This window comes from Poecile atricapillus, chromosome 4 (genome assembly GCF_030490865.1).
Source record: "Poecile atricapillus isolate bPoeAtr1 chromosome 4, bPoeAtr1.hap1, whole genome shotgun sequence".
NCBI lineage: Eukaryota > Metazoa > Chordata > Aves > Passeriformes > Paridae > Poecile > Poecile atricapillus.
In genome coordinates, this window is record NC_081252.1 from 48,187,567 (window position 1) to 48,208,980 (window position 21,414).

The 21,414-nt window shown below is 34.2% G+C and overlaps 1 protein-coding gene across 1 annotated transcript in view; it reads left to right on the forward strand.

Annotated features, from left to right (window-relative positions):
• SGCZ (sarcoglycan zeta) overlaps positions 1 to 21,414 on the forward strand; it is a 228,935-nt gene that overhangs the window by 118,593 nt on the left and 88,928 nt on the right. Inside the window, exon 3 of the mRNA XM_058838251.1 lies at positions 1,852 to 1,953. Coding sequence (XP_058694234.1) covers positions 1,852 to 1,953 — 102 coding nt within the window. The remainder of the gene's footprint in view (positions 1 to 1,851; positions 1,954 to 21,414) is intronic.

Sequence of the window (21,414 nt, forward strand, 5' to 3'; positions counted from 1 at the left end):
TTAGGAGAATAGAAGTCTAGAAGAAAACTGACAGTGCTGTCTTCAAAGCACAGTTTTAACAGAGTACAATAAATGAGGAGCAAAGAGAATAATGATGTGAAAGCAAAATAGCTGCTGACTGAGGTTTGTGTGTGCCAACCTTGTGTGGAATAAGCTGAGAATCAGGAGGGTAAATATCACATAGGAATATAGAATTTTATCCTACACATACTTGCAAGATAAAGCAGATGGAAGCTTCTTAGGCAAATTGAATTTCAGCATTTCTAGTGCTCTGAAAGCTTGACTTTGCATTTTTGTATATTTTGTATTTATTTTTCATATATTCTCCTTTTCCCTCCTTGCCTATTTTTATTGTAAATATACTTTATGTGTGTCAGTTACAAACATTCCACAGAATATTGAATTTACCTTTCCATGGATATCCATTTGGATATAAACATGTTAGAAAACATGTTTATATCTAAATCAATCAATAAATAAAATACCTGATTCTTGTTGAGTATTTATTCACTGGCAAAAACTACAGCATTCTTGTTGTATTTTCTCAGATTATCCTTTACTATTAAAATTTATATTCTATTACTATAGGATTTATCAAATTGAGACTTAATTTTTGTTAATGCAGATTGCACATTCCATAATGAGCTCTAATTTCTTTATCTTATTTCCTTTTCAAAAACAGGCATCACTGTTTCATTTTGAACTTTTTTTTTAGAAAGCCTACAAGTACCTGAAGTTTTCTAAGCAAAAATATATGTATAAACATTACTTGACTTAAGATAAATATTTTAAATATATCATCACTTTCTTAAGAAGCGTTATTTGACAATTCAGCTATTGCAGTTGAGGACTGTGACCCAGCTGTTTACCCAGCAGGCAGAGGTTATTTGCTTCACAGTTCAGCCAGCAGAGCAAAAGTGCAAGTTCTCATTGTTCCAGTACACTAGAGTCAACAATGGCATTGAATTACGTCATTAGCAATTAGATTAAATGTGCTTATTTTACACTTAAGTGGATCAAGTTAAATTCCACTGGATGTACAATGAAGAATTACTTTCCTGTCAGGAATACAGTAACAAGATTCTTGGGATAAAAAATCTTGAATTTCTATTGCTGTGCAAAATAATTTTGTCTCTTGAGTATCAAGCATGTTTCATTGTTTTTTTCTCTGTAAGAGTGCAGCTGAAGCCTTATTATGCCACTTTTCTATGCTTATATTTTATTGAACATTGAATTATGTGGTTTACTTGTTTCATCCAGACATTTACAATGGTGCCTTTCCTATTTCTATTCTGATAAATAAACAGAAACAATCAAAATTAGCGTTTTGGAAGTTGTTCATCAGCAACATGCTCTTAGTGGTGATGAGCAACCACTAAAAACAATTTTCTTTCTTCCTACATTATATTTTCCTATCTATTTTAATAACTGGGGAAAAAAATCCACTGGATTCAAGACATAGCAATGAATAAATTGCTTTACCAAATGTTACATATATAGAGAAAAAATTAACTAGTTTTTTTTATTGAGCAGCTGTAAAAATCAGGATCTTTTTTCACCCTACATGGGGAATAATGGTAATCCACAGTTGTTCCCTGGCATTCTAGGTGCAGCCAAGAAATAAAGTGTGCAGGTCACCATCAGGTTTCACAGTTAAATACCTCAGCAGTAGGTGAGACTCTGGCTATAAATGTGCCCATCTACCTCCTGCTCAAGATCATGAGGAGAGCTGGGGACACTGGGATAGCACTCATTATTTTTAGGGGTTAAGCCAACTACTGTCTTCTTTTTAGGTTGTTCTGGATAAGGTTATTTCCTAAAGTGAATATATATATATATTATTGATTGTAGGATGGAATGGGAAATTTGAGAGTCACTAAAAAAGGAATACGACTTGAAGGAATATCTGAATTTCTACTTCCACTATATGTGAAAGAAATCCATTCCCGAAAGGTAGGTATTTTTCATCTTTATTTCTTAATTTGCAGCTAATATAAATTGATCTCTTCAGTCTCAAACTACAAAGTTGAATTCTTACACCTCCTAGATTAGCAATCAGTAGAGGTTTGCTTTGAGAATATCTTAACAGTGAAAGCTTCCTTCATGTCAATTATTTTTTTTCTGAAACCTTGCTTGCTTCTTAAAAGAAATGTTTTATCCTAAAGAAAGGAGATTCAAAGCATGTATATTTTATACTTCAAATGACCTCAGCACTGGGAATGGAACATTTGACTCTCATTTGATGTAAAGTCCAGAAAAACAAGAGTGGTGATAAGTTCAAAATGAAGTGAAATAAGGAATGGTTTTGTTCTTTTTATCACTAGTTATCATGATTTCTGTTTCATTACTTTTTTTAATTTTAAGGTTTTTTTGGGTTTATTTTGCATTAGGTAGAAGAAATCCTGCTATACAGCATAGTGTCTCTAGGATTTAATTTTTCAAAGCAAACCCTTTTAAATGTTGTTTAAATGTAATTATCATATAGCATCACGTTATTACAGAGGAAAAACGAAAAGAAACTTCGTAACATGAAATTCAGTGTAGGTCATTTTAACTCTGTTTTGATTCAGTTATGCTGTTTATATTAACATTGTCAATGAATTTAAAAAAATCGAAATGGTGGAAAAACCATCTTTTTACTGTGAGAGTTATTACCTATGATCAGAGTAGAATGGTATGTTGGTTTTCAGTCAATCATCTGAAAAGAATTTTAATGTTCATACTGCTACATTTGACAGGAATCACAAGTATGTTGACCCTAAATTCCTTTGTGAAAAATTTTGTCCTTTGAAATCTGTCTTCTATGTATATCAAGTCTTGAGTACATTCATAATTGAGATGACAGCTTCCCATTTCTCTTCATTGGTTCACTCTTGTGTTAATAAATCCTTGAGGTAGTCTCTTCATCTTCTTTTTCTGTAAATCTAAGATCTTTCAATGTTTAATACTGTACCAGTATTGTCCTAGGTAATGAAAACTTTTATAATTAAGCAACCTTGATGGGAGCATACTTTTCATTCAAAGCCGCAGAACGTTATTCATGATGTCTGCATTTCTCCCATTTCTTTTTTTGAGTGGACAGTGTGTGTTATTGTTCCATGTCCTGTTGTTACTGTACATGAGAGTAATGATTTAGAATATTTTCTTGCCCAGTGCTTCTTATTGCAGAACATTGGTTATGTTAAAGAGAGGATGGAAATTTTTGTTTCGAGTGACAGTAATGAGACTTGAGTAGGGTCCTAATTTCATTTAGCTACTAACAAAGTTCAGAAAAAAATGCACACAAATGCATTTTATGCATATTTAATGCATAGTTATTTTAAAGGAAAGGGATGCAGAATCTACCAGATGCCTAACATAAGGTCCCACTAGTCCTGTGAGACTCATGAAAAAATGACATCAGTAAATATTCTCAAGCCAGCAGAAAATAGAGTTGATCATTAACTGGCCAAAATAATTCAAGTAAAATATTTTTGGAGTTGCAGGCTACTTTATATGTATTAACTTTATGGCACTTGTCACCTAGATTAAAAGTAGTATTTACACAGGCTTTATTCTCATGTTGCAGCACTTTTGAACTAAGTCTGCTTTCTAGTCTTATGCCAACTTGATCAATAGCTGTGCTAAAGTTCAGTAACTTCTGTATGCAAATGGAATGCCAGGAGAGAATGATGAAGGAAACCTCTGGAGCTGTGTCCAGCTTAGCAGTAGGGTTTTGTAATGTCTCTGCAGGGTATTTCTACAGCTGTATGACATCTGCATGTGCCATGAGCTTTTTTGGCACTTGCAAAAATGGCCACAGTGCTGTTGAAGTCTAAAAGTAAGCTAGGTTTTCTGAGCTCTCATCACAGTCAGTAGTGACCTAGTCAATATCTACAGCAGATTCTGAGCAGCTATCCTGCTCACCAGCTATTAGTGTTTACTTTGGGTAGTACAGACAGGTATGCTTTTGTCTGCCTTTTCCATGGAAGTAATAATGATTTAAGTTTGCTGTATACTGGAGTTAAAATATTCTGTGAAATCAACAACTCATTGCTTATTTTCTAGAAGGAGAGTTAGTTCTTTAAGTCTGTACTCATTTCGCTATGAAAGAACCCATCCATTAAAGTGACAGTGTCTGATTAACTGCTGGGATAACTTGTAACATTCAGTAGTAACTTTGCAGGACCGGTATATTTCCTTTGCACTGCAGAACGTGGATTGTGGAATGGCCTCAGGGGAGCCTCCAAGGAGGCTCTCAGATCAGGAGGTCAGGCCTTCACTGCTCTCCCACCTCAGCACAGAGCAGAGTGATGTGGGAAGGCCAGTGTCATCAGCAGTGAGGTACAGCAGTGGGTGTGCTGTGCTATGGTAAGAGGCATGACTGGAATTCTTGCACATTTTGCTGGTGCTGTCTTTTAGTAAACTGAAGCTGAAAGTGATAAAAATGTTCATTGAGAGGGCAGCATTCACCTCTGATTCTGATAGTGAATAACTGCTGATAAGAGTCTTGCATAGGTAGGAGAGGCTGAGCTCTCTGCTGCTGCAATTTAAGTGTGAGAGTGGCCAGATTTGCTAGTGTAAAGCTCACATATGCTTACTGAAGACCACTTGTCTGCTGAATACGTGGATGCCCAAATAAGATAATTTATATGGTGCTAAATGCAGACCTTAAACTGCCTTTATCAAGAGAATGGCATTAAATTTTGTATATAGGTTGAAACACTGACTAATCTTGTGATTGCTTCATTGAAATCCTGAATATTCCAAGTCAATGCTAAAATACTTAGATTTAAGTCAGTTGGAAAACAAATGTATGTGAATTCTCAAAAACAAAAGAAAACTTCTAGTGACATTTACTTCTGACAGTACAAAATTTTCTTGCCAAAGGTAGCAGTGAAAAAGCCAGGTCTTGACTAAAATGAGTATTTTCTTTTGTGTAGAAGTTGTTTACATAAGAAGGCTACTCAAAATATGCTGTTTCCCTTGACCTGCTCCTCTTTATACCTGGTTAGTGGTATCCACAGACCTATGGGTTCCTACCCCCAGTTCTATGTTTACACAGAGAAGAGACTTTTGTATTTTCATCAAATGGCTTTGCTGCATGTCAGAATTTAAAATGATGCATCAGACCCTGAGCAGATAAGGGCTCGTTTGATTCTGAATTGACATATTTATATCCCCAAAACCACAGAATGTGTACTCCATGAAATGAATCTTAGAGAATTACATTTTGGTTATGAATGGTCTAGCTGTATAATTTTGATCAAATTGTTAGCCTGAAACCAGTAAGTTTCATCCAGACCATGTTATATTTCCCTTATATAAATGTTTATATGATTTGCATTGATATGATGCAAACTTCATTCTTTATAATGTATCATTAATGAGATGTATGAAATCAAATAACACATAATGCAACATCCTGAATTATTTTGATATTTCAGTTCTTCTGAATTAAATGTTTTTATTATCATGCTACTTCATCCATACTGCTGCACTTTTGAATGGAAATAATCGAGGTACAGTCTTATTAGCTTGTCATATAACAGAAAAAGTGGTTCATGGTGGTTTCTCGAGAATGTATTCTTGGGTTTATTAATCTGTTCCATTTACACATACAATTCTTAGGGGCTGAAAAAAATCCCGTTTTCTCTTTGTTAAATTGTTTCCATTACATAAAAGAAGTATCCTATTGTCCCTTAAAGTAGAAGGGATTGCTTTGGGGTTTTTTTTTTCACAATTAATAAGGTTAAAAATGTATTCTCTGAAATTAGTGTGCGTTTTCCAGAGATATCCTTAGAGAACACAGAATTTAATAATTGAGTTAAAAGTCTTTGGGAAAATGTCAAGAAAACAAGAAATAGTGAATATTTGAACTTCTTACTGAACAGGGGAAACTGAAAACTTTTTGCATATTTTGTATTTTAAAATATGTAATTCTATATGAATTAAGAAATTGTAAGTGGGGTTCAAAGCAGGATTTATTTTAGGTATTTTTTCCTCCAGATTTTTACTTGATAGATAGAATATCCTTATAAATATTTAGAGAGCTTTATTTTACATTGTTTTATTTTTATCTGAGTATATATAATCATCAAAATAGAATTAACCTTTGCTAATTTCAACTAAATCATTGCATATATTTAGGTTTATGTTTGGACCTTAGGTGCCTCTCTGACAACCTCAAATTATTTTTCTGAGATAATATCTTCATTGAGCTTCTCTCTCTGACTGAGTTATAAGGATGTAGCATAGGAGATCACATCAAAAGCCTTTATGAAGTTGAGGAAGAGCATACACTCTTCTTGTGCATTGAGACAGGCTTCTCTTTTTGCAAGACCGCAAGTTGGTGCTCCTTGCCTTTACTAACCCCATGTTCATTTTATCCCAACTGCCTGCTTTTCATGTCTACATTATAATAATTTTCAGGGGCCTGTCCCACATAATCTTGCTAGGAACTGATGTGAGAGTGACTGGGCTGTAGTTCCTAAAGTCTTTCCTCCTTGCAAGAATGTCATACTCTCTTGTAAGGGCTTGCCAGGATGGGTGTTTTGTTGATTTCGGGGCTGGGTAGGAGGAGCATATTCCCCCGCATTGCACTCAGACATGTTCTCCCAAAATTTCAAGGCCAGATTTGCTCTATCTACTCTCTTTTCTACTCTGTGAGATACCCAGCTGCCACGCAGTCAAAACCAGTTCAAGGCTCATGCTGTGCTACCACTGCTAGGGTATATAGGTGTCAGAGAAACTCCATTTAGGAGATGTCATTGCACACTTTTTTGTAATATCAAAAAAATCACAAATGTACCCAAAGAGTCTGCCACTGTTACTGCACTGGATGAAATGCAATCCTTGTTTCTGTAGCTACATGTCACAATCCACTCAGATAAAACTTTAAATGCTTTCTGGTTCATTTTTCTGATACCTGCTCTTCAAGCCTTGTCCTTTGGGATCATTCATCTGTCACAAAGGATAAAGCCACTATTATGGCATTGTAGGTTTCCAGAACTAGGACAGTCATCAAGGACTCCTTCAGTCATTTTGGCTCTCAATATGATGTCATTCCATATAGTGTCACATTTATTGGTATGAACAAGATATAAGGTTTTCTTAAAAACAAGCTTTGCCAAAGGACAAGTCACTCCTATATTTGTTGGTGGTCTCTGGAGGGACTGCCACTCTGAAATTGAGTTGTCTGTGCTCACTCTTTGCTGACAGCTGGTAAGAACTTCCATGATTCATGATTTTGTTCTTGATTTGTTATACTTAAATGAAATCTGTCCGGGGATCATTCAGTTGAACAGCTTTATCTTTTGAGCATCACTTTTTCATGTCAGCCTTTATTCCTGTTATTATTGGTGAGACTTGTTGCTCAGTCAGGGAGGATCTGTGCTCCTCACAGAACACAGAAAAATCTGAGTTAATATTACTCAAACCTTTTCTTTGGTTGATTATGGTTCATGAATTAAGTCATGAGAGGCCTATATCTACCGATTTTATACGAGTCTGAGGAAGTGAATTTGATTGGGAGCAGTCCTTCAGATGGATGTGCGAAAGTTATTGAAGTTGGAACTGTTTTTCTGGGAGTTGGATGTTGTTGTTTTCGGCCTCAATTGCATTTTCAGTTTTCCAAGTACTTCCTTCGCGTAATACATCTGTGTTCTGCTGGGGAAAATTGCAATGAACCCATGTGACATCTCAGTTTGATGTTCATTATATTTTGTGTCTGATTCTCATGTAAAGTGCATTTAGATTGATCTGTTTTAACTGTATGGGCATCTTACGCTGAGGAATGATCTTTTATTTCCTGAACAACCTTGAAATAATTTGGATGCAGTTTATGCAAGCTAAGCAATTAAAGAAATACTACATTTAAAAAAATTATTACTATTTCCATAGAAAATCTGATCCAACATAATAAAGTAAAAGTAGATGACTTGCAAGTGACTTGAAAAGGGGAAAAAACCTCTGTCTTTATCTCTTTGTGCAAGTTTTAGAGAACATTTATCCTTTGCATGACATTTTATGATCTTGAGGAACACCTTAGTTTTTGCTCCTCTGTATAAACCTTAGGACTATGGATGCACAGGTAAAACTAAGAGGCAAAAATGTGAGTCATTGTGGCAGAAAAATATCCGCAGAAGACATTAAGTCCAAACAAAATACTGATAGTTATTTTAGCCCTGACTTGAGAGCTGCTGAGATAATTTTAAATGTATTTCTTACAAGCTTGGCAGTGTAATATCCTCACTCTTAGACCTTTGGTAGCCAAAAATATATTTTCACAAAAGCCACTGCAAACAGGTGTGTATTAAGTTAAAAGAGGATACTTCATATCCAAAGACTCAGTGTATTAAAAGCTAAGAATATTAATGTAATAAACTTATAAGTTCAATGATGTTGAAAGTTGTCAGAATGGATTTCTGAAGGGGAAATTATGCCTGCCCAAGCTGACTGTCTTCTACAACAAAGTGTCATGGTTGGTGGATAAGGACAATATTGTTTTTAATCTTGCCTTTAGACTCTCATCACATAATCTTGATTGATGATGTACAGTCTAAAAGAGCAGTGATGTGGCCTGAAAACTGGCTAAACAGCTGGGTTCCAAGGGTTGTGAACAGTAGAGGCCCATCTCTCGTGCTGTAGTCATGGGGTCAGTCCTGAAGACAGTGTTCTTTGATTTCTTCATTAATGACCTGGACAATCACAGTGCAATCTCAGCAAGATTGCATATGAGACATAACTACGAGGACAAGTATACAAACAAGTAATTTTTAGAAGCAAGAGAACAAGAAAAATAATGAAAGCATTGCAGTTTTAACTGTTCAAAATTTTAATTATTCCCAACTCATTAGTAATACCACTCTTTTTTCTTTTTCTGTTTCACATCAGATGAATCTCAAAAGTATTGAGGGTAATGATCAAATCACACCTTCAAAGATAACACTTCCAAAATGAATATAAGAAAGATTATCTGAGTATTTTTTTCTGAAACAGAAGTTGGGGTCCTAAAGTTTGAATGTGTAAATTCCAGAAATACAAGTTAACTTATAAAATAATTTTTACCCATTATATATGGATTTGTTTTTTCATCTTGAAATAAAAGAGATTGTTACAATCTTATTTTACTTGGTCAGTTTCAGAACACCTTTTGTCTTGCATGATGTTTCTCAATTTAAAATAATTTGTAATGAAGTCATATAAAGTAGTCAAGTCATTCATAATCTACAAAAATAAATATCAATAAAATTCCCCAAACCTAAAGACTGCTTGTTACAGATCAGGGGTGAGAAGTTATTAACCAATTTTGGTTTTGGTTACATCTGCGACGAAGTCATACAAGCTTACTCCCAGAGTTCCATGAGACAGTTTAGAAAAAAATTATTTTTCTGCCTATTTATGTAATTTGTCAGAACTGTATTGTATTAGAACCAGGGTTGTTGGGTGGAGGGTTTATTTTGTTTTTTTTTTCTATTAGTGATCTAAATATTTCTCTGCTCTAGCAGGAAGCATAAAATTCCCTGAGCAAAGAAAGAAAATTGCCTTCTTACTGTTAAGAAATCTCTACATTTTGAGACACTGCACGCAATGTTTTGTCTGACATCACAATAGAAAAAAATTAATGGACATTTCAAAGTTCATGATGAAAAAAATAAGTGTGAATCTCTTCTTGACTAGTTGGAGTGAAATTCAAAAGATAAGTTATGGAATAATTATCATGACAGTGTTTTATTAGGACACCATTGCTCTCTTAAAAGGAAAAATTGCTTGTTCCTTCACAGCTTCTGATAGCCACTACAAGTAAATATAATTATTTCATTTAAAGTATTGTCCCTATCCCATTGGAAATGAGCTTTGTATTTTCTTGCTCTCAGAAAGAACGAAGTTGAATTCTACTGCTTCATAATAAGCAAAGCTTTTCTGTAAGAAGACATATATATGACCTGGTTTGTGAGTCTTAAGAGCTGGAGTGTTTTATTCCAGATAGCAAGCATGCTTTTTGGTTTTGTACTTTACAGCATTTGTTGTCAAATATGTCATGTTATAACCTCTATTTTCAAAAACAACTTGTCTCCAATAATGAAATTTTCTGCTTTGAAAACATCTTTGCAGAGTGATTTTTGGGGTTTTTTTTAACATTCCCTGAAAAAGTTCCCTGTCCATATGGTTGTGACTTAAACTTACATCTCTTTTATATAGTTCTGAGATTCCTTCCTCAGTGACTAAAACTTTATGAGTTTTTGTACTGTCAGATCAATTTCTCAGGTACCTGCTGAACTTCCATCAGTTTTAGGAAGCAGTATTGCCACAGCATCACCTGTGTTGGGGAAGTATTAACTTAAAATACAGTAAAGAGATGCAAGAAGTGCTACAAGCATTTTAATGAAATAGTACAATTTACTAAAACATTTTAGAATAAAAAATATCCTTTTTCTCTTTCCCTCTTTAGACAGTGAAAGAAATACAAGTTACTTTTTTTTTTTGCTTATAGATATTCAGTACATGGTTAATTCAATTAATCCTTAAATAGGCAGGTAGAACAACAATTCTCCTTTTTAGATGTAAAATAAGTACCACATTTCATTATCTTCTGGATTATACTCTTGAATCCTTGCTAACATTATTACTCCAAGCTGGAAATGCATTTTTTAAGGAAATGAAATGGAAGCATTGATTATATCATAACAAGGACTGTGTTTTGACACTGGCCTCCATCTAAGACTGATAAGTAATGCTAACGTTAGTTGAAAGCCTTGTTGAGTTGAAGAGCATCCTCAGGAAATAATTGCACAAAACCAAACAATTTATATTCGTTTCATTACCAAGTGTATGGTGAGTGACTTCCTTTAATCTCAAGCTATTATATGTTAAAATTTCAAATAAAAAAATTACCTAACTTCTTATCCTTGACAAGTTATATGAAGTTAATTTTTACAACTCAGTTTTTATTAGACTCTACTAATTGACTGAAATGTGATATTTTTTAATAAAAATGTTAGAATTAAATTTAGAAAAAACTTCTAAGGTAGTAACTGCGTGTGTAGGCTTTTTAAGGCTTAATCTCCAAACTGTGCAAAGACCTCACATTAAAGAAGGAAAGCCTTAAAACAGCAAACTGCTTCATTGCTATGTGGTGTATTATTTCTGTCACATAGACAAAAAGTAAGGGAAAGATTTTTTTTTTTTCGTTGTTAGAAGTTCAGTTGGAAATAAACACTAGCAAGAACTTCAAACTATAGATGGTGAAATCCGTGGCTGAGAATAGCACAAAGGAAACTCACAAGTAGAAATTTTATAATGGAAGCAGCTGAACAAGTTACCATCCTGTACTGGAATTGGTAATTATGGCTTCAGCATTATGATTGTACAATAACAGCTGGGGATTTACAGTAAAGTTGGCTCTTGGACTTCAGCCAGAGGCTCATTTGTATCTTTTGCTGATTTTAAATCAGTTGTTCTGCAGAGGAAGTTACTATAGTTCACAAAATTTGTTAATTTAGAGTGGCAATCTGTCATGCATAATTCTATACCAGCTACTACAGTACATAGTCTTGCTGAATTCTTTGCAAGTGTAAGTGGTAATTGCAGTAGCTGGCTGAAGGTTGATGCTGAAATTTCTTTTGGTCTGAAGTAGAAATTATTTTTTAAAATACAAAGTTATACATCTGATTAGCAAAAGTGAAATCTGTATTGATACTAAACTTGGCACTCCAGTGGTAATTTACATGAAAGAAACTTCTTAGTAGAAAGGAAAATAGAAGTTTACAGTAAGAATACAGAATGGCTAGATTTTTGTGGGTTTTTTCTCTTGCTAGATCAGCATATAAATTACAAGATTTGGACAAAGTTTACTTTTGCCTCTGAATTTTTCCACTGGCATCTACCAGATTAGAATCTTCCTATAAATCTGTGGTCTCTCCTTATAAGTATAGTATAAAATCCCAGAATGAAAGTGCTCTATAGTTGTGTTGTTATTTTGATAAAGTACAGGCATTTTGGAATGTCAATTAACTCTCCTGACAAGCTGAGCCAAAACACTGTCACAGAAAATGCAGAAAGCAAATTGGCTTTTTTCAGGAGAAACTACTTTACATGCTACAAGCAGCAAATTAGTTTTAAAAATAGTGTAGTAAAAATATTATTAAGACTATTTAGATCAGGGATACTGCTGAATGTTCTTTTAAAATGCAGGTGCTGCTTCTTTTATAAAACATTCTTTACTAGGATGCAGGGTTTTCTCTGAAACAGTGTGGATCATATTAAATAATATACTAATTTTGGAGTAGCTTCACTGGTTCAGCATGAATAAGGACAACAAAATTTCGTTATTATGAAAGTGAGGAAAATGATACATTGCCATAATAAATTGATGTGACTCTTACACTGCTTGGATATGGTGTTGGGATTAATTGAAAGCAGTCAATGCAAGAATGAAGTGGTCTCTCTTTATCTTTTATAAATGCTAGTGAATGAATACTTGGGAAAAATACAGTCAAATTTATAGAAAAACCAGGTGTGTTGTGGCAATGGGAGGGAATCATCCATATATTTAGCTGTGGTGCTTACTGTTCCTTTAGGTTGTGAGACAGGACAAAGGGTAATGGCTTTAAACAGAAAAGGCAGATTTAAATCATACGTTAGAAAGAAATTCTTTACTGTGAGGGTGGTGAAGCACCAGAACAGGTTGCCCAGAGAAGTTGTAGATGCCCCAGCACTGGAAGTGTTCAAGGCCAGGTTGGATGGGGCTTTGAACAACCTGACCTAGTGGAAGGTCTTCCTGCTCATGAGCATAGGAAACAAGATGATTTTTAAGCTCCCTTCGGACACAAACCTTTTGATGATTCTTTAATTTTTATTGCCTCAATTTCTTTTTTTCTCCTATTAGATGAAAATATCTTGAGATGGTTCTAAAGTTGTCACACAAACCCACAGAAATTATTAGCTGAAATATTGTTGGTAGTTTATGCAAGAAGTCAGGGTTACATTCTCCCAATTCAGGACCGCATTTTTTCTTAACTCCATATTTTACTCTATGCATTTTAAAGCATTTATCAATTTCTCTTTGGAGTCAGAAGGGCATTAAAAACACTGTATTTAACTAAAAATAGAATTGGGGTAGGATTTGTGTATTTCGGGCTATTCTGTACCTTTCTAAGGTTTGCAGGTGTTTATTGGTCAGAGTTTATATCTGTGGATTTCAGCAATTAGATGTAATTGCCAATCAAAATATTGGAAGAAGCCTCTGATGAGTACAGCACAGATGTTTTATGTGTGATTCCAGTAGTATAAATCAGTAGTTATGAGGCATTCTATAAAGAAATCTGTTGTGTGTGTGTATTTTTGTAAGAAAAATAGGCATAAATTTCGTTTTGACCTTGAATTTGGCATTCAGAAGATGGTGTCTATGTACATCTGTATTATTTAATCTCTCCACCCAGTTCCCTGTTCAGGAACTATGTACTTCACACAATCTTAGTGCAATGAGAAACAGGTGGGCACCAATTACCCCTTTGTCCCCCAGGTATCTACATTAGGAATCACCTAAGCAGACACAGGCTACAGGTATCTGGTGTTCACTACAGTTGAGCTAAGATTACAAGGTGTGTTGCATAAAAGGAGCTACAGATGCAACCAGTATAATATAACCTTCCTGCTTAATTCCCTTCCATTGAATAAACCAAGTTCAGTCTTGGAACACAAGCAAGCAGAGTAAATAAACATAATTTAAACATTAACTGTGGATACTATAATCTAACACAGGCTGAAATGACCTCTGCCCTGGCAAAAGAATTCGAAGGCCTTCAGTTCTCCTAACACAGTGATGAAATCCTTTATGAGGTACATAGAGACACTTGCTTCACACCATCTTGAGATTTTCTATGTGAATTTCGGTGTGAAACAATGAACATAACACATTTAATTGCATATTTGGGTCAATTTGCGCTTCATGTACAAAATTTTGTTGTTGAATCACTTATCTTTTAAAACTACTCTTGGATCAAATAATTAAAAATATGAAGACTAGGAGTGTTTCCCTATAGAAAAGTCCATAGACATTTTTATGGTTATTTTGATGTTCTGCAGATTTTTAATAGTTTTTGAATAGTAATTTAATAATAAATATAAAAATTAACCCCCCCCCCAACATGTTAATTACTCATTCAGGTGTCTTTTAATAGAGCAGTTTGACATTTGTTCTTGAAGACAAATTGCTGGTGAAGGACTTACTTTCCGATTGCTGGGCGTTGTCCCTCAGAATTTCATCTTGTACTCCTTTTCTAATGAAATTCCAGCTCTTTAAAACAGAATCTTCTCTTATCCATATCATAATATTTAACATTTCAGATTTCATCAAAAGAGCACTTCTGTAATGCCTGTCCTAATCCTTTCCAAATACTGTCCTTTGGTATGTATTATGGCTTGGTCTTGCAGCATGAAAACTGCATTTCTTCCTACAAAGCTAAGCTGGAAAATGCAGAAGTATAACCTCAAAAAACACAAATAGTATTAATGCTGTTTCCTAATTCTGTGTCCTCAGCACTGCAAGTTTCATTGTAAAAGTCTGTTGTAACTGGATCACACTGCTGTATGTGTAACCAATTTCTCACTTCTGCTAATCAACCTATTCACTTTCTTTTACTTCCCTTCCTTAAAATAAAGCCAAGGGCCCTGCTCTTTTGTCATCCTACCTGGGCATTTAAGGAGAAGGCTTAATTAATGTGTTCAGCTATGATCTGGAAAATGCACTGTCTCACAGACAATTTGGATAGATCCCTACAATTCAAATAAAATAAAACTGAAAAATCTCTAAAGGCTGAAAGTTCCAAGTCAGAAATGTAACTGAGAAATCATCATCATGAGAAGGAACAAAACTTCTTTTTTTTAAATTTTTGACCTTTAGAAGTTCATTAGTTCCTTAAATATGTTAATTAAATTAGGCCTTGAATATCTAGTGTTCTTGCTTGTGATTCTATTGGGCTTTTCTGTAAAAATAAGAAACTATTTTAGCTAAGTTTTAGCAGGCATGAAATTTTGATAGAATTAGAATCCACATTTCTCTGTGCATACACGTATGTTTTTTAGATATTTCACAAGTACCTTTGCATTTCATCTTTTCCTTGCAAAAACATTTAATATTTTTCTTTTTTTTTTTTAATTCAGTCACTTTTGAATCTTCAAGTATCTAGTGTATGTTTAGGAAATGTGTTTAAAAGGTTATTCCACAAATCGCTATAATGTCTTAGAATCACAGTGTCTTGAGAATTTGCTGTATGTGCCTACTTATGTGTTTATTAGGCCTCTAGATTTATTCAGTTTTCTTTCTGTATCTTGGAATAATTTTTGGTGATTCAATATTTTATTTCTTTGCTTTATTTTTTTTATAGAAATAAATGCCATTCTAAATTTGTGATATTGTCAAAATAAAAAATGTGCTATTAAAAAGGAAATCATTATTGTAGAAAGCTTGGACAACTGAACAACTATCTGCTTCACTTTTTGTATGTTTTGGTTTTCCACTTCTTAACACAAGAATGAAGGGTAAATTTGGTAAGACTCTCTAAATAAATAAACCCTTTTTAGACTGAGATAAGCCTTTAAAGATAAAAGACATCTGCAAAGAATGTCTTGCCCTCCAGTGCCTTCATGTTTCATACTGTTTTTGAGACCAGAAGGCATCATATCTAGACAGTACATGGACACTTAGAATTTAGTTTTATTGCCTTAATGTCATTTGTGTTTTGTATGATGTTTTTGCATGACGATGGAGTACAATGGTTAGGAGAAGGAGAACTAGGATCAGTATTTATTTCTAAAGGTCCACAGCTCTCTCCAGCATTTCAGACAACATGGTTTCTGCACCTCAATTTCTTGTCTGCAAAAAAAGGGCATACCCCTATCTCACAGGAGGTCATCAGCTACATACTTTAAATGGTCGTGTGTGCTGTCAGACAACATAAGCAAATAAGAACATCAGGCAGTGGGGATATTAATAAAAAGTACAGAAGTATTACTGATTGTTATTTGTGTGGAGTATTCTATATCAAGCATACTGAGATCAGCCATTAATATTCAGTGCCCTCTGTTATTATTAAAATTATTACTTTGTTTCCTGTCTTGAAGATGAGGCTTGTAGGCATCATTCTAAGCTCATCCTTCTCTTATAATTTATTTCCTTTGTGTTTTGAGACTGATGAGCTATAAATTGCTCATGAGATGTAATGGGTTTTCTAATCAGAAGCTGTAAAGAGTAGAGCCTGCCATTATTTTATTGCTTTGCTAAACAGTTTTACTAATGAGGCTACTAATACAATGTCCCCATTGAAAGATGAAACTCATGATGATATTTCTCCTGATTGGGAAGAAGCATTTGTTAATTGTTTCTAGCAAATACCTTCATCCTTTGAGATGTTTTGAGGGCAGAACCACTAACACTAGAAATATGAAAGTAAGCAGTAGCTCTGTCAAAAATAAGATGGAAAACTAGGAAACATTTAATTCATCCTTCTTGTCTCAAATATATCCTTCTGAAGTAATGCAAGTAACCTCTCTCAGCAAATGTATTTATAGCATCAAAATACCATATTTGTTACAAAAATGCATTAGGTATGCAGCATCACATCCTATAATGCTTTCACTGGACTTGTTTTTTTCCCTTGGAAAAATGAATAAAGACAAGCATGCAAAGTGTACCATGTTCTGAGGAACTGAAGGTGTCACTGACTTTCTGGAGCCAGGCACCCTATGACTTGCCTTCCTCCCTCTGTAAAAAGTTTGGTTTGTTTTTGGTTTGTTTTTTCTGTATCCTCCATGAGAATGAGCCATTATTGTCTGCAAAAATTAATCTAAGTATTACTGATTCATTCTTTGTATATGTATTTCTGCATGTGTGCAAAAGTGGGAGATCCTCATCATAGAGTTTTACAAGATTAATATTCAAGTCTCTGATTTTGGTCAAGGTGACTTAAGACAAGAGGGCTGTAGTCTCCAAGATGATGCTTTTGTTTTTCTGGTTTTAATTTAAAAAAAAAAAAAAATCCATTTCAAAAACTTATCTCGTTTTATGTAACATTTCATAACATGTTTGACTCCAGGCACTTCCTGAATTTCCAAAGTGGAGAAGTCCTACCTGGTTGTCATGCTTTTAGAGCATGGCAAAAAATGACCTTTCCCAGCCAGTTTGGGTGCTAAGAAATATTGATTATAGAGTGTTGGAACTTGGACTGGCTTGCCTGGCAGTGGATGCATGGTGCGAGGCTGAGGAAAAATTCTGTACAGTGAAAAAGATTGTGAATTTTATTTTTGTTTTTTTAATTGTAGAAGTTGACTAATACTGCTTTCTGATGTAGCTTCAGGTCTTGGTTTGAAAGAGAAAGAAGTGTGTATAATGAGTTTGTCTCTTTTCCTCTCATCCTTTAGAGGAATGTGGATTGGAGAATGGACCATCACCATTAGAATTTTTTTTAAGTGCTGGACATTTTTAATGTTTTTTGAAAATGGTCCAATTTTTCATGTAGGTATGCATATTGTTCCTTAGCCAGAGGAGAAGGTAGGGTCTGAGAAATTTTCTCTTCCCATTATTCTTCTCAGTAAAAGCAAAAGGCATAATTTATTGGCATGCAGGCCAATGTGACCAAAATAATACCTTTGCCATTTCCATCAGATGCAATATTGGACACAAGATTTCCAATATTATTTGTATTTTAAAATGTAAAGACTCATTCCATGCCAGAGAAGTGTGATTCCTCAGAGTATGTGCAGTGTAACTGAAATGAAGTTATCAATCTAAATTTGTTCATTTGTGAGTTACTTTTGTGGTTCAAGTTAAGAAGCTAAGTGGTTACTTCACAGAGAGAAATCACAGATTTTTCATAAGGGTTAATAAAATAAGTTGAGATCTTTAATTATGATATAAGTGTATTGGTTTTTTTTCATGAAAAAAAAAAACAATTACCTGTACCCTGTGTCTCATCTCTTTCAACAGCTACAGTATTGAGTGGTCATTTCTCAAAATTCAGATATCTCTCACTCCTACTGTCCTCTTGCGTAAATTTTATCTTTTCAGAAGCTCCTTCCTCCTTCTAGAGGAAATTCTAGTAATTGTTCATGTCTCCCTTACCTCCCCCATTAGGAAACACTGAAAAGGCAATTAAAAGAAAAGGAAATCATATGCCAACCTTGAGATATTAGTTTTACACCAGCTGAGAGCCATTAATTGAATTGAAATAGCCCAGCAAATGGACCTAATTGGAATAGCAATGATTTAGAAAATGTGACCAAGCCCAAGGTGTTACAGTCAGTGGGGCAGATAAGTACATTGAAAATCTCATCAAATAAAGACTTGCTTTTTTCTAATTTGACTAAAATAATTAGTCATGCTTTTATTAAAATTTCTGGGAGCTTGATTTGACTTGAACAAAATAAGGGTTCAGTTTAAATATATAAAGTGAAAATACTTTAATTTTGTTCGGTCCCAATAGAAATCCTGACGTATGTAAATACCATCGTTTTAAGACTTCAGAAAAATACATTTATTGCTACTAACGGTTTCATTTTGCTAGGAAGCTCAGCTAAATTTTCCAGCTTGTAAGACCTTGCAGAAGTTCACTGTGACCATGTTTGCATGCCCAAGTGGAAAGGAATTAGAAATTATTATTTCCAGTTTATCTTAAAAATATTTGACTTTTATTCAGTCATATCTGGTTTGCAGTTTGCAATGAAAAATAAAAAAATATTGAAAAAAACCCAAACCAGAAACTAAACCACCATCGTACTCAAGAGGAATTTGTAGAGTTTTTTTTTTTGTTTATGGGGCTGTATTTTGGTTGTGGAAGTAGCTAAATCATTCCTTTTTTTACATTTTCTATCTCATTTCTCATCAATTTTAGGATAAAGAAGCTTCTGGGACAAAAGAAATAATGAATACGACTCAGATTTTGTCCAAAATGCAAATGCTGTTAACTACTAAAATTTTGACCTAACTCCATAGTTAGGAGTTAACCAACTTCTTAATTTCATTTTGTAAATAAAAACTGTCAATTTTCTGTAAATGTGAGACTAGGTTAAATTAATTTTTAAATGAATTACTTTTAAATTAAATAAACTATTTTTTAAAAACTTTTTTCAGACTTAAAATATCAGATGGGAGATACCCAAAAAACAACGTCCTTGAGCACAATTACCATTTTATTTTATCCTAGTAACTGATTTACTGTTCTAGTTTTGTTTCTCTGGAATTGTCCAGAGAACACTGAGAATGGATCACAGAAATGTGTGTAATGTTTATTATGCTCCTTCAGTCTTCCCAGTTTCTGTCACTTAATGACTGATTCAGACCTTGCGACATGAAGATTTAGGTGGCTTGTTTTCTTCTTTTCTTGCAGCCATATCTATTGTAGCAGTAGGTGTTCTGCTTCCTTGTGATAATCTCTAATCCTTTCTTAAACTATGTAGACTGCTGTGTATCCCTGTTAAGTTTCTTAGGTCAGTTATTTGTTTTATAAACCCCTTCCCCAAGAAACAACTTGAAACATTTGTCCCATCCCCCCCATATCCTCCCGCCTTCCCCCCCAACAAAAAAAACCAAACAAAACCACAAAAACTTAATAGTTTTAAATCTGTTGACCTTGTGCTTCCTTAACAATCCCGTGTTAGTGTGTTAGAAGGGAAAGAGGAGCCCTACGTTTCTTTGTATATGATACATATTTTATATCTGAACATAGCCAGCCTTTCAGATCCTGTTATCTTTCCTCACTCTTCTTGATATCAGTTTTGGTTCCAGTCTTTTTGCTTCTTTCCTTTCTTGGATCCAGAAGTCATGGATTTCTCAGAAAGAGGAAAAGCCCATAATAATATCTCTTGCTGATTCCCCACTGGAAATGTTATTGCATCAAATGCCTATATAAGCATTTTTGCAGACACGGAGTTTATGTAATGTGGCTTGGATTTCATATGTTTTAATAGCAAGGTATGTTTAAATAAGGACAATGATTTTTTTTTTTTAATTCTAGTTCTAAAATATATTTTTGAAAAAGATATAAAAGACACAATCCTGTGCTTTATATCTTCACTGAAAATAAATAGCAGGTACAAAGACCTAAGACCTATCTTCATACATCACTGATTTTGTAACAGCTTCTGAAGATCAGTTTGCTCAGTACTGGTTTAGAAATGCAGTTATTTACTCAATTTTCCTGTTTAGATTTCCTGCCAGGAATAATTTGGCATGGTTTTATTCAAGGGCTTTTACTTCAGAAATGCTTCTCTATCTATACCATAACGAAATTTATGCAAAAAAAATACATAGCAGTTTGGCTTTGTGTGTAGAAGTTTCCATGCCTCTGGATGATTGTTTAATTGAATGATTGAAGTTTCCTTTGGTACATCTTGATGATGCACTTTGTGACAGCAGTAATGTATTTCCTCAGTCAGTGTGTAGAACTACTGGATTTGAAACTAGACTGTAGCCTGCAGACAGAAAGGAAATAAGGGACAAAGGTATTTTGAAAAATAAAGGAAGAATTGATTTACACTTCAGTTTAGTCTCACTGTTGCCTTGTTCTTGTGAGGGCAATATCTTCTTAATATTTGCTGGTGACAAAATATGAGTATTAGTTATCTCAGAAGAGTCTTTGGTAAATAAATAAAGTTCTCCAGGAAGAAACAGATATTAAGGTATGCATTTAAAAACCAAATGCTTTGTAACAAATGATTGTGACTGTAAACTAATACTTTTAATTATTTATTAGCAATTAAAAAATACACTTGAAAATTGGTTTAGATGACAGCATGATTATATAGATGATACAATTCTGAAATATCAAGCTGTTTTATTCTTCATAAAAAGGGAATTAAGTTTTGTCAAAGGACTTTTTTACCCTACAATGTTTTTAAATAATACACATGCCAAATAAGATACTGATTCTTCTGTGAAGATTATGAAGTTCAAGAACAACCTGAAGGGTTTTTTTGGCTACAGTTGTAATTGTCAATCTAATCCACAGCTATTTTTTTCACTGATAAATGCCACCCAAGAGTCTCTAATGCAGGTGGAATAACAGGTTTCAAGAAAAGGCATGTCTTTATACAAGAACAGATACATGAAAAAAATCCGTAATTTCACCTTGATCCAGACTGATTTTTTCACAATGTTTATCAATAAATATCTGAAAATACAAAAGTATTTTAAAATACAAAGTATTTTAAAGCTGTCAGCTTTATTTGGAGTCATATGGGGGACCTAAGGAACAAGACTTAATACCAACCACTCCATACTTGTTTATATTTCTAGAATCACTGCAGTTGAGTATTTCCTGCAGGTGGAAGGTACCTCTGGTGGTCATCTGGCCCAATTCCCCTGCTCAAAACAGGGTCAGCTAGAGCAGGCTGCTCTGTCAAGTTTTGACTATTTCTGACTCAAAATGGATGGAGACT